Raw genomic sequence first — 14,941 nt, 5'->3', positions numbered from 1 at the left:
GCCTCTCTGTGTTGTAAAAACTCTTATTAAATTCGTTACTTTCCAAATTTCCAAATTACCCAAATCTTCCTTGCTGATATCAACAGAGCTTTTTGAACAGACCTCTCAAATGTTAATGTTGCTCTCTCTCTGCACTTTCTCAGCGGCTGTAACACTGTATCCTGCACCGTGTTCTGTTACCCTGATGCACTTGTACAATATGACCTGCCTATAAGGCACATTAAGGCAACACTTTTCACTGTACCTCAGTATGGGTGGCAGTAATAAATTAAATTAAATCAATAATTCATTTGTAAAGTCTCCTGTAACCATCCCTTCATTGCTGAGATCTTTGAATGTAGGAGTTGGGACGTTATGTCGATGTGATTGAGGTCTCTTCTGAAATACTGTGTCCAGTTCTGGTCACCCAGTCATAGGAAGGATATTATTAAACTGGAGAGGGTTCAGAAAAGATTTACCAGGATGTTGCGAGGAATGGAGGGTTTGAGTTATAAGGAGAGGCTGGATAGGCTGGGACTTTTTACGTTGGCGCGTAGGAGGTTAGAAGGTGATCTTATTGCCGTTTATAAAATAATGAAGGGTGTAGATAAGATGAATGGTATGTGTCTAGGGTGGGGGATTTCAAAACAAGGGAGCATAGTTTTAAGGTGAGAGGAGAAAGATTTAAAAAAAGACACAAGGGGCATTTTTTTTACACACAGAGTGGTTCGTGTGTGGAATGAACTTCCAGAGGAATTGGTGGATGTGGGTACAGTCACAGCGTTTAAAAGACATTGAGATAACTACATGAATAGGAAAGATTTAGAGGGATATGGGCCAAGATTAGACAGGTGGGAGTAGTCTAGTTTGGGAAACTTGGTCGGCATGGACTGGTTGGACCAAGTCTGTATGACTCTATCCCAAATTGACGTCACTGTTTTTGTTTCAGCCACTTATTCCAGGGATAGGCAATGAATGGGACCCAATGAATGGGTCCCATTGCACCCATTGCTGTTCCCTGCCTCCTCAGTGTGTCACTATCAGTATTCCTTGTACCATTTTAGTCTCAAACAACTTTTTAACTTGGTACATGAATCCTGAGCTGATCTGTCTCCCTCTCTCACTCTTGCCTCCTGTGTGTTGGGCACCAGTCAGTTTTACTGGTTTGAGAGTTTGGGAAGGTCAGATAAAACAATACATAACTCTTACCCTTATTTCATTGATTTTTTTAAATCATTTCAGCCTTGGTGTCACCATAGCACCTAGACCTCTCACCCAGTTTTCTCACCTCAATGGGCACTGCTGCATACCTGTATTACAAAGGTCACCTTGTGCATGCAGAGTAGGACATGACCAATTCCCCTGTTCAGTGCCCTAATGTCCGTTCTCTTTCTGCGTTAGGTGGATGTTGACTCAGTCAAGACAAACACAGGATAAGATAAAATATGAATAAAGTCAGGTGTACAGTTCATGGAGCAGGGTAGAGGGAGGTATGGTTAGAATGCAGCATTGTATGCAGCAATGTTTACATTGTATAATCTGTTCCCCAGTCAGTCTCCACCATTCCCAATAAACAGATTGTAGGGAGCTGAGTTTACAGCGGATGGATTACAGCAAATTCCTTGTCTCATTTTGGCTTCAATTTGACTTACTTTCTAAGTCCTTCCTGCTTTAAAGACTAATGCAAAGTTACCATAGCAAACTGTGTCATATGACATGGTAATTCCCATCATTCCCATCATTCCTCTTTGAGGTCATTGTTCAGGGGTGATTAAAACTACATTTAAGACACATACAAGGAGGAATTTTTTTCTCTCCGAGTGGAATGAATCTGTGGAATTCTTTGCCAGAGAGAGCTGTCAAGGCTGGGTTGTTAAGTATATTCAAGGCTGAGAGACAGATTTTTAATCAGGAAGAGAATTAAAGTAAAGACAGGAAAGTGGAGTTGAGGATTAGCAGATCAGCCATGACATCATTGAATGGTAGAGCAGATTTGATGGGCTGAATGGCTTACTTCTGCACCTACTCTTATGGTCAATGACCCTGAGCCAAGGTCCCCATTGGAATCGCTGAATCTGCCATGTTACTAAGCTTAGAAGTGTAATCTCTACCAGTTGCCCCTCCCTGCTTCCCTGATGGGTCATTGGCCATCACTGGGTAACAGGGACACACGTCCGGCTCAGTCAGACCATTGTTTGTGTATGGCCAGGCCAGTCATGGTCACTGTCTGCTTCCAATCTCAGCCATTCTCCTACACAGAATCTCTTTCATTCAAATCCTATCCAGCTGGATCCTAGTGTCCTGGAGTCCCCTCAATATTGTGAAATATCCCAAGGCACATTATTGGAAGAATAATGAAAACCATCAGACACAGCAAGGAAAATGTCCCTTCGAGTTTAGAAGAACGAGGGGTGATCTGATTGAAACATACAAGATGCTGAAGGCCCCTGACAGGGTAGACATTGAGAGATAACAAGGTGTAGAGCTGGATGAACACAGCAGGCCAAGCAGCATCAGAGGAGCAGGAAAGCTGATGTTTCGGGCCTAGACCCTTCTTCAGAAATGGGGGAGGGGAAGGGGGTTCTGAAATAAATAGGGAGAGAGGGGGAGGCGGATAGAAGATGGATAAAGGAGAAGATAGGTGGAGAGGAGTCAGACAGGTCAAAGAGGCGGGGATGGAACCAGTAAAGGTGAGTGTAGGTGGGGAGTTAGGGAGGAGATAGGCCAGTCCAGGGAGGACGGACAGGTCAAGGGGGCGGGATATGTTCATCCAGCTCTACAGCTTGTTATCTCAGATTGTCCAGCATCTGCAGTTCCTACTATCTCTGAGACATTGAGAGAATGTTTACACTCATGGAGAATTCTCAAAATGTAGGGGCATAGTTACAGAGTGAGGGGAAACTTACTTAAAACTGAGACGTGTTAATATTTTGTCTCCTACAGAAGAGTGAATGTCTGAAGTTCTCTACCCCAGAACATTGTGGAGTCTGGATAGCTGGAAGTATTTGTAGAGGAGATAGTTTTATGAAATATCAGGGAGTTGAGCACAATGGAGTGCTGGTATGAAGGAGGAGCTGAGGCAGATCAGTTATGATCTTATTAAATGGCAGGATAGGTTTGAGGGGCTGCATGGCCATTTCCTGTGTTCTAGCAGGATGGGAGGAGAGGGGGAGGAGGTCACCGAATGAGGAAAGCTTTTGAAATTTAAACAAAAATGCAGCGAACAAAGAAGTTGGCCTGAAACAAGCAGAAGGGAACATGGCAAAAACAGACAGTGCTGGAGAAATTCGGCAGGTCAGGTAGCGTCTGTGGAGAGAAAGCAGAGTTAATGTTTTGAGTCCAGTGACCCTTCTCCAGAAGGGAACATGGGGTCAGGAAAAGGGCAGTTAGTTCATTTGGCCACTTCATGGAGGAGCTGACTCTGAGCTCCCTGTTTCTGCCCAGAAACCTTCCCCAAGAACATTCGACCAATCTTTGTTTTCAAATCTCCTATTGACCCCAAAGCACAACAGCTTTCATAGAAAGGGGTTCAGATTTCCACCCACCCCAGTTCTTTCTGGCTTCATCCAAAAGACCTGCTTCTGATGTTAAGGATACAGTCACATCTCTTGAACTTCCTGAAAATTCTGATGGCAAGGTATACGAGGCCAGGAGCTGGGAAATGGGATTAGAATAGTAGGGTGATTGGTTCAGACTAGTGCAGACCCGATGGGCTGAAGGGCCTTTTTTGGTGCTGGAGACCCCTATAACTTCCAAGGATCGAGAAGAAGGTTCATGTAAAATGAAAGCTTGCAATTTCTTTTTTTCTGACCATTCTGACACTAGCCCAGTGACTACAGACCTGCTGAGGTCCCCTGTCTGCCATTAGTGCTGATATAAGACAGGATTACAAATGTGATGTGCTTCATCAACACCTTTCAGTCCCGGTTATTTATTCTACTCCTGTCTGATCTCAGTTCGGGGCTTTTTGTTGTAGTTGTGAGATTCGACCTACTTCTCTTGACATGGTGTGAACACGGGAGGTTTTCATGATTTACACCTTTGAACAATTGAATTTTTTCTGAGGAAGCTGTCATTGGTTGCAGTCCAATGCTCAAGGACATGGTGAAAAGCCAAGGTACTTGGCAAGATTCAGCCAGTGAACAAAGACACCAAAGCAAGCGAGCTGCGTAACAAGAAATCACGATTATCTTGAAGTCGCTATTGATGGCAGTCGGTGAAGCTTTCTGTGCACACTGCGTCTGTTCATGAGGGCTTCTGTTCATTGGCAAGTCTGCCCTTGATGCGCACTTCAAACAGACTTAAACAACCGTTCGTAAATCACAATTGGGAAAAAAGAAAACTCTCAAGTCTCTACAAAGGCTTTCACTGCATCAGTACAGGAAATGAAAGGCTTCCAGTGCAGCTTCTGTTGTAAAATTGAGAAAAACAGGAGCCAATTTTACTCACAGATAAATAACCAGACAGTCAGTAATTCGGTTTGAAGGATGTACAGGAAAAATGAAATCAGAAAGACCTGTTCTACTCCTTGCTGAAGAATGACTGTGAAATCCTCTTTTCTTTCGAAAGAGAGAGGAGAGCACATGGGGCATTGGCTCAACACCTCGTTGTAAAAATACCTCTCCCTCAGCACTGACCCTCCGACAGAGTGGTACTCTCTCAGCGCTGACCCTCCGACAGTGCGGCACTCCCTCAGCACTGACCCTCCGACAGTGCGGCACTCCCTCAGCACTGACCCTCCGACTGTCTACCATTCATGGGTTCGCCAGTGGGACTCCCAGTGAGTGACTGTTTTCCAGCTCCCTTTTCAGCCTGACCAAGGGGCCAGGAATGCAGACAGATGATTCTGCCTATTGAAGAGTGCAGCACAGAACGAGTGCAGTCAATCCACTGAGTCTCTGTAAAAGTCACTCAGCTGGTCTCTCTCACCTGTTGTTTCTCCAAAACCCTGAGAACCAAGTCCGTTTAGGTCCCATTTGAAAACCATGATCAAGTCTGCTTCCACCACATCGTCAGGCAGTCCATTCCACATCACAACCACTCACTGAGGTTTCTGCCCATGTTGCCTTCATTTCTTTTGCCAGTCACCTGAAATCTGTGTGCTGTGCTCTTCAAATGTTACACCAGTGGGAACAGTTTTGTTCAGTTTACTCTTTTTAGATCCCTTACAACATTTTAACATCTTATGAAAACTCCGCTCAACCTTTCTCTTCTCTAAGGAGATAAGCCCCAGCTTCTCCAATGTACCCATGTATAACTGAGGCCTCTCCTTGGTGGAGACATTCTCATGAATGTTGGTTCCACCCTTTCTTCAGATAATAAGAGAAACGAGCAGGAGTAGGCCGTTCGGGGTAACTTAACTTTGAATATATCCAAAATTTCATTGCGCTCTGTAGGTAAAAATTCTAAATACTACCAACTCTCTGAGAAAAGCAATTCCTTCCTTGATCTATTTTAAATTAGAAACCCTTTATTTTGAAACTGTGTCCCCTAGTTTGAGACATCCCACAATTCTGGTGTCCCTGCTACAGGAAAAATGTTGCTAAACTTGAAAGGGTTCAGAAAAGATTTACAAGGACATTGCCAGGGTTGGGGAAGGTTTGAGCTACAGGGAGAGGCTGAATCTAAGGGTTTAGAGGAATATGGGCCAAATGCTGGCAAATGGGACTAGAATAATTTAGGATAGAGATAGTAGGAACTGCAGATGCTGGAGAATCTGAGATAACAAGGCGTAGAGCTGGATGAACACAGCAGGCCGAGCAGCATCAGAGGAGCAGGAAAGCTGACGTTTCGGGCCTAGACCCGAAATGCTGGCAAGTGGGACTAGATTAATTTTGGATATCTGGTCATCATGAAGTTGGACTGAAGGGTCTGTTCCCATGTTGTACAGCTCTATGACTCTTAAGAAACATCCTTCATATAGAAGGTAGAGCAGGCATGTTGGGCTGAATAGTCTACTCTTCTCCAATTTCTTGAGTTCTTGAGCTTGTTATCTCCGAATGAACTGTGATAAATTTGTTAGGAATGATTTCCCTTTTTCTAAACCACGTTAACACTGCCTGATTGCAGTAGGTTTTTTGAAATGTTTGTCTATTCCCTTGTCTGTAATGAATTGCTGCATTTTTGTCAATGACAGAAGCCTCAAAGCTCTCAGATCCTTCCTAAAATACCATGCCCAGAACTGGGCACAAGACTGCTGCATTATTTAAAGGTTCATCATAACTTCTTTGCTTTTATACTCAATGCATTGTGTCCCTGCACTCCCAGCTAAGCCTTTCTCCCTGATCCCCCAAGCCAAGAGTACTGCCCCCAAACAATATGGGGTGCCTGGGGACAAAAATTTTCTATTTAGATTGGGTCCCCTCAGCATGTAATCCCGAGATTAGCCTGAGTAAATGCTTGGAAAATGGTAGCTGAGAAGGATGGAGTAATGTTCTAACATGCCCCTGTCTTGCTTGTCAAACTTGTCTCCTTTAGCAGATCAAAGCCCTGAAACTAGTAATTTGTCTCTTTCATACAGTCGTAGAATCAAAGAGTCATAGAGTTCTACAGCATGGAGACAGGCCCTTCGGCCCAATCTTGTCCATGCTGACCATCCACGCTAACCCCATTTCCCTGCATTTGGCCCATATCCTTCTAAACCTTTCCTATCCATGTATTTGTCCAAGTGCCTTTTAAATGTTGTTAATGTATCCGTCTCAATCACTTTCACTGGCTGCTCATTCCATATGCGTGCCATACTCTGTATTAAAAAGTTGTCCCTCAGGTTCCCATGTACTTTTTCTGATGCCGTCTAGTCCTTGATTCCCCAGCCCTGGGAAAAAGACTGAGTGCATTCACCCTATCCATGCTTCTCATGAACTTATACACTTCTATGAAACCCATCTTAGACTCCTATGCTCTAAAGAAAAAAAATCTTAGCTTGTCCAACCTCCCCCTGTAACTCAGTCCCTTGAGTCCTGGCAACATCCTTGGAAATCTCCTCTGTATTCTTTCCAGTTTAATAACATCTTTCCTATTGAACTACATCAAAGAACACTAACAAATTTGAGAGGCATGATCTCCCACACACGAAGCCATGCTGACTACTCCTAATCAAAATCTTTCCAAATCCATGTATATCTTATCCCTCAGAATCTTCTCAAGTAGCTTACCTACCACAGATGTTAAGCTTACTGGTCTATAGTTCCCAGGTTTTTCTTTACAGCCCTTCTCGAATAAGGGCAGCACATTCACTCTCCTGGAACCTCACCCGTGGCTAACGATGATGCAAATATATCAGCCAGGGCCCCCGCAATTTCTTCTCTAACCTCTTGCAGGGTTCTTGGATATATCTGGTCAGGACCAGGAGATTTATCCACCTTCATATATTCTAATAGCTCCAACACCTCCTCTACTGTGATATGGACTGTCCCTAACTTCTCCAAGTTCCCAAGTCTTCATGTCTTTCTCCATGGTAAACACAGAGGAGAAATATTCATTGAGGACCTCGCCCATCTCTGCGGTTCCCCACATACATGTCCATGAGTGAAATAACCCTTGCTTCAGATAGACATGCACCTGCATAACTTTATCATTCAGTGATCTACAGTTTGATTCTTGTTAATTTCACACCAATGTAATTAACACATCTTACACTGACACAGTGGTGCTTTCTTTCTGTACGCCACACATATCTGCACAATTCTCAGTGGGAGACCAGAAAATTCTGTCCCTGAAACATCTTCTTAGAAAGAAATGCTCGATTTGTTTTCCTGAAATGTTGCTTTTGAGGTTAAGGCATAGCAGGCCAAATGACCTCCTTCTGTGCTGTAACAAGTGTGATTCTGGGTGAAGGACATTACTATAGGAGAGGCCAGAGTATACTATCACTGGCCAGACACCTCCCCACAGCACACAGCCACCAGTAGCCCTATGTTCTCACAGAGGGGCACACAACAAAGTCATTCTCCAAATTCACAGGAAAAAACAGAAACATTCTTTTCTGATCTCCTTCAGTGAAGCAAGTCCAGGATAACAGAAATATAGAAACTAGAACTAGGAGTAGGCCATTCGGGCCTTCGAGCCTGCTCTGCCATTCAATATGATCACAGCTGATCATCCAACACAGTCCCCTGTTTCCCACTTTCACCCCATTCCCTTTGATCCCTTTAGCCCTAAGAGCAACCTCTAAGTCCTACTTGAAAACATTCAAAGTTTTTGCCTCAACTGCTTTCTGTGGCAGAGAATTCCATAGGCTCCCCACTCTCTGGGTGAAGACATTTCTCTTGATCTTAGTCCTAAATGGCCTGTCCTGTATCCTTAGACTGTGGCCCCCTGGTTCTGGAGTCCCCAGTTATTGGGAACATCCTTCCTGTGTTTATCCTTTCTCATCATACTCAATGACTTCAATAGGAGTCCTTAACTTATCTGTATCCAAGGTGCTGTTTTGTCCTTTAAAACATCCAGGTTGATAACTTTAGTGCATAAACATTAGCGACACAATTTAAACAGAGCTTGGCAATAAATTCTGGCCAAGTCATCAATGCCCACAACGCATGAGTGAATACATGTATATTACAAAAACAGGAAGTGCTAGAGAAAATCTTTGGGAGCTCTGGCCCTCTTTATCAGAAGCTGCACGTTCGCCAATAAGATTACTGAAAACAGTGTTCCATCTGGGCCATCACATGGTTGTTCCAACAATATATCTATGTTCGACAAACTAGGTCCTCAAGAGATCAAGTTTCACATGAAACAATTAAAATTAACATTAAATAATTAAAACCAACATTGTAAAATATATAAAACATAGAACTGAGAATGACAGAAATTGCTGAAAAAATTCAACAGTTCTGGCAGCACCTGTGGAGAGAAAGCAGAGATACCATTTCCTCTGTAAAAGGTGACTGGAGCTGAAATGTAAACGTTGCTTTCTCTGCACAGGTGCTGCCAGAACTGTTGAATTTTTTCAGCAATTTCTGTCGTTCTCAGTTCTATGTTTTATATATTTTACAAATGTTTGTTTTAATTATTTAATGTTAATTTTAATTGTTTCATGTGAAACTTGATCTCTTGAGGACCTAGTTTGTCGAACATAGATATATTGTTGGAACAACCATGTGATGGCCCAGACGGAACACTGTTTTCAGTAATCTTCTTGGCGAACGTGCAGCTTCTGATAAAGAGGGCCAGAGCTCCCAAAGCTGTGGCGAAGCAGGATTGAAGACAGCAGAGTCTCCATACTCAGTCTCACACTCGCTCTATCAGCCTGTCACCCTTCATCATCTGAAATTCCAAGAGCTGCCATACCTTTCACAGCTATTCACACAGCCTCACAGCTTGAGGGGATCAGCATTCCTGACCTCCTCCCAGCACAACAGCAGGTTCCTAACAATTGCTCACTATTTGCCTTCTCTTGCTTCAGTTTCCCCTCTGTCTGTATTTCAGTAAATGATCAGGATTTCACTTAGGGACTGACTGTCCAGCTGTTCCACATCCCACAAGACATTTCCACTGACAGTGATTATTGACATCCCCATCCCCTCCCCAGTCAGAGCCTGTTACCACTTTTACTTTCCTGACTGGGTTTCTCTGCTTGTCTCATGAGGAGTACAATAGTGTTCATTCTCCCCGCTTTCCCTCTCTCTGGGTGGGAGTCCCTGCTACCTCTGGCTGGGGGCTCCTACACCTCCCAATAGTACATTCATCATCAAGCTCTGAGTTTATTCTTTGATGGTGTGAATACCCAGAGACCCTCTCTCGAACAAAACATCATACACATTGAATCACAGGATTGTTACAGTGTAGATGGTACTGCTCCTACCCCCAATGCCAATTTCCTGCCTTTTCCCCATTTCTATCCTGCACACCATTTCTATCCAATGCCCTTACCCATAGAGCAGAGAGGGGGGACAATTACAAAAGGAAATTGAATGGAAGTTTTGAGGAGCAAGGTTACAGGGACAAGTAGAGGAAATGCACTGACAAGATTCCTATACAGAGAGCCTGCATAGACTCAGTGGGCTGAATGGCCTTGTCTCATGACTTTAAGCTGAATTTTGCTAACCTCGAGGAGTTAGGAAAGGAGAACAGCCAGCATCCCCGACTGATAATGACAAAGGAGATCTGCCTCCAGCATCCACAGTACTTTGTTTTTGTTTATTTTATTAAGTTGGTCATTTTGGTGGTTTCATTGGGCAGTTACCTATTTGTGACGGTTTGTGGAACGGTAGGGCTCGATTATTGGTACAGACTTCCCAACTGAGTCATACACTGCAGACCTGCCCTGAACCTTTGTAAAGCATGTGAAGGGACTGACACTGGACTTAGTATTGTGAGTGAAACACTATCATTCCAATAAAGGTGTGAATTTTCTCTGTCCATTGCAGGAAGTGGAGAAATGTTTCCAGTGTGATTCCGCAATGCCATACGATTCTTTGAGAAACAGGAATAGTCACCAGATAAGGAATGTGATCTATCTGACTGATCAGATGGAGGAGAAGACCTGGTGGCAATCCGAAAATGGTGAGCTAAGACATAGAGTGTGTAATTTTCACCCAGGCTGAGTGCCCGTGTCTGTTTTGGAATTGATTTGTACTCTGGGGTGGGCACGCCGCCAATGTGACATGGGGTCATTTCTTCATTTCCCCTCGGGCCACTGTGTCAGGCTGAGCCAGGCTAAGACATCCTGTCAATCTGAAGCTCCACTCCTACTCCAATCCATTGCAAAGGTTAGGTCCACTTCCATGACAGACCCATCTCCGTCCGTGCATCAAACTATCAGTTGTTGAAACCTGCTAACCCACACAGACCTCTCCTGATTGAAAACTCTGCTGCACTTATCTTAAATCCTCTTTACACCTCGTATGAATACTCAGATTAGAGGCAGGAGGTGGTCCTTCAATCTTGTGAGGCTGACCTGATTGCTTCAATGTTTTTCTGAATACTCCGATAATCTTTCTCCCCTTTGCTTATCAAGAACCTACTTCTGTCTTAAAAATAGCAAAGATTTTTCAAGGACGATTCCAAAATCTTAAGAAAAAGGTTTTTCCTTGTCTTGAATAGCAAAAATATATTTTTAAGCAGTAACCCCCCCAGTTCTAGATTCTCCCACAAAAGGGAAAAATTCCCTTCGCATTCACCCTGTGAATGCTCCTCAGGATTTTAGATGTTTTAGTGAAACCACCTTTCACTCTTCTAAACTCCAGCAGATATAAGCCTGACCTATTCAATCTTTCCTCATAAGACAACCTGCCTATTATAGGTAGCAGAGACAACAAGGTGTAGAGCTGGATGAACACAGCAGGCCAAGCAGCATCAGAGGAGCAGGAAAGCTGACATTTCGGGTCTAGACCCTTGTCTGGTAAACCTTCACTGAACTGCTTCCAATGCATTTGCATTCTTCCTTAAACAAGGAAACCAACACTATATACAGCACCCAGGCAATCATCTTACCCAACTCATGTATAGTTAAAGCATAAACTCCCTACTTTTGTATTCAATTTCCCTGCAATAAATATCTACATTCTACTGACTTTCCTGATTACTTGCTGTCCCTGCAGACTTACCTTCTGTGGTTCATGTACTAGGACACCGAGATCCCTTTGCATTTCAGAGCTGTGCTAACTCTCTCCATTTAGATAACATGCTTCTATTTTATTCTTTCTGCCAAGTGGACAGTTTCACATTTTTCAGCATTGTGCTCCATTTGCCAGATCTTAGCCCACTCTCTTAATCTCTCTAGAATCCTTTGGGATCTCCTTGTGTCTTCTTCACAATCTAGTTCCCTACCGATCTTGCGTCATTAACAAATTTAGCTACAGTGCCATACCATTGGTGTCTTCATCCAAGTTTCTGATACAGGTTGTTACCAGTTGAGGGCACAGCCTCTGATCCCTGGGGTGCATCACTCAGGATCAGAAAATCTATTTATGATGACACTGTTTTCTGTTAGCCAATCTTGTATCCATGCCATCCATAAACTCTTATTTTCCATAATAAACTTCCACGTGTCACCTTATCAAACACCTTCTGAAAATCTAAGGACAGTTATCCACCGGTTTCCCCTTATCCAAGGCACATTTTATTTCCTCAAAGAGCTCCAACAGGTTGGTTAAATATAATTTCTTTTTCACGGAATCATGTCGACTTTGTAAGATCAATGCTCACTTTGTTAATTCTCTTTTAAATATCTATAGAAATTCTTACCCCCATCTGTTTTATTTTTCTGGCTGGCTTTCTCTCATACTCTAATTTTTCAGCCATTCTTTCTGTTTTCTTGCATTCTGTCCAATCTTCTGACCTGTCCCCCATCTTTGCATCATTGTATCTTTCTCTCTGTTTGATACCATCTTTAACCTTGTTGGTTGACCTCAAATAACAGGCCCTCTTTTTGAAATTTCTCTTTCCTATTAGAATGCGAGTATTTTGTGTATTCTGAAATATCCTCTTAAATGTTTGCCATTGCATCTCTGCCAAGCTATTCTTTAATCTAATTTTCTAATTCATTTTAACCAGCTCTGCTTTCACGAGCTCTTTGTTTAAGTTTGAAACACTGGTCTTAGACTCATTTTTCTCTCCCTCAAACTGAATAACATCACATTACGGTTACCACTACCTGAAGGTACCTTCACTATGGGATTATTAATTAATGTTGTACGGTAGCAGGTCTAGTGTAGCCTGCTCCCTGGTCAGTTCGAGAATACACTACTCCAAGGAAATATCATAAGATCATTCAATAAACCCCTCATCACTACCTTTGACATTGGATTTTCCAGCCTATACATAAATTAAAATCTCCCATGATTATTGACATGCCCTTTTTTAAAAATTCATTCAGCCAGCATTTATTGCCCATCCCTAATTGCCCAGAGGGCTGTTAGAGTCAACCACATTGCTGTGGGTCTGGAGTCACATGTACACCAGAACAAGTAAGGATAGCAGTTTCCTTCCCTAAAGGACATTAGTGAACTTGATGGGTTTTTCTGACAATTGACAATTGATTCATGGTCATCATTAGGATGTTGCCAGGGTTGGAGGATTTGTGCTATAGGGAGAGGCTGAATAGGCTGGGGCTATTTTCCCTGGATCTTTGAGGGTGAGAGGTAACTTTATAGAGGCTTATAAAATCATGAGGGGCATGGATAGGGTGAATAGCCAAGATCACTCCCCTGGGGTGGGCCCAAAACTAGAGGGCACAGGTTTAAGGTGAGAGGGGAAAGTTTTAAGATGGATGTAAGGGGCTACGTTTTCACACAGAGGGTGTTGTGTGTATGGCACGAGTTGCCAGAGGAAGTGGTGGAGGCTGGTACAATTACAACATTTAAAAGGCATCTGGATGGGTACATGAATAGGAAGGGTTTAGAGGGATATGGGCCAAATGGGACAAGATTCATTTCGGATATCTGGTTGGCATGGATGAGTTGGACCGAAGGGTCTGTTTCCATGCTGTACACCTCTATGACTCTAAATTTCAGATTTTTATTGAATTCAATTTCCACCATCTGCCAGAGTGGGATTCAAACCCAGGTCCCCAGAACATTACCTGGGCCTCTGGATTAATAGTCTAGCAATAATACCAATAAGCCATTGCCTCCCTAACAAGCAACAAGTTCCTACTATTTCTTCCTTTAAACTCCATTCTCTATGTATTACTCATAGGAGACCTGCACACCACTCCCACATTAACTTCTTACTTGTACCATTTCTCATCTTAGTCATAGAGCCATAAAGCACAGAAACAGATCCTTCATTCCAACAAATCCATGGCGAACATAATCCCAAACTAGACTAGTCCCACCTGCCTGCTCCTGGCCCATAATTAGCCAAATCTTTCCTATTCATATCCTTATATAAATGCCTTTTAAATGTTGCATTTGTACCCAGCTGAAATAGTTGGGAGAGCGTTAGACTGAAGATTTAAAAAGTCCTTGGTTCAATCCTGGATTTCAGCAAACTGAGCTCTTCCTGACTATATCAGCCTTTGTTTTCATCTTTGGCTCTGTTAAATCTTTTAATTCTGGTTTTTGTAACCAAGTTGGCGCCAGTGAATGGCGAATTTGTGCACTTTTCTCTGTACTTATGTATTGCTATACTTAGTACGTGATAAATAAATCTAATTTTTAAAAAAAAATCTAATCCACCACTTCCACAGGAAGTTGATTCCACATGTGAACCACCATCTGTGTGAAACATTTGCCCCTCATGTCTTATTTAAAATCTCTCTCCTCTCACCACCTACATTGGCTCCTAGCCTCCTAAAGTCTCAAAAGTAAAACACTTATCCCTGTGTTTAAATCCCTCTGCTCCCTCTCTGCTGCAGCTATCAACAGCACTTTCTAATTCTCTGCTTCTGAGCATCCTGCCCTCCTTCAGTGTCTGAATTCTGCTCTGTAGAATTCTCCCTCTGAGTCCCTTCACCTCTCTCACCTTATGACTTCCTAAAACCCAAGCCTTTGACCCATATTTTAACAAATATCTTGTTGGTTGGAATGATGTTCTGTTTTACACACAGCTCTGCCCAGCATCTTTGACATTTAGCTGACGTTAAAGGTACAGGCACTGCAATTACAACTTGTTTTTAAACTGACAGAGTGTTTAAATGAGGGGTTTTGTTGAGTGCTGTAAATACTGAAGGTGTTCGTATGAAATGCTCATTTTGACAATTCCAACACAAGACAATGTCACACAATGAATTAAGCGGGGCCAGTCGGAGTGTTTCAGTTTAATGGCATGTCCTGGATGTTGTCAGACAATCCGATCTTTAGAATCGCAACAGCAGGGGTCCTTTCAGCTCCTCCCACAGCTCTTTGCTACAGTAATTCTAAAAACACGACCTCACCTCACCCCTACAGTAGTCCCATTCCCCAATCCCATTCACCAGTTCTAATCCTCTTTCCCTCACCTTAGTCCCACTCTCTTATTCCACTCCCCTATCCCATTTCTCAACCCCATTCCCCTATCCTCACCTCAGCCCCACTCC

General features: G+C 43.1%; 1 protein-coding gene across 1 annotated transcript in view; it reads left to right on the top strand.

The window, feature by feature from the left end:
• LOC109923605 (laminin subunit beta-1-like) overlaps window positions 1–14,941 on the top strand; it is a 162,646-nt gene that overhangs the window by 38,995 nt on the left and 108,710 nt on the right. Inside the window, exon 4 of the mRNA XM_048606657.1 lies at window positions 10,350–10,485. Within this exon, the coding sequence (XP_048462614.1) occupies window positions 10,350–10,485 (136 nt within the window). The remainder of the gene's footprint in view (window positions 1–10,349; window positions 10,486–14,941) is intronic.

Source organism: Rhincodon typus, chromosome 16 (genome assembly GCF_021869965.1).
Source record: "Rhincodon typus isolate 14 chromosome 16, sRhiTyp1.1, whole genome shotgun sequence".
In the NCBI taxonomy this organism is placed as follows: domain Eukaryota; kingdom Metazoa; phylum Chordata; class Chondrichthyes; order Orectolobiformes; family Rhincodontidae; genus Rhincodon; species Rhincodon typus.
The sequence above is the reverse complement of the archived record's forward strand: the minus strand, read 5'-3'. Positions and strand labels throughout refer to the sequence as shown.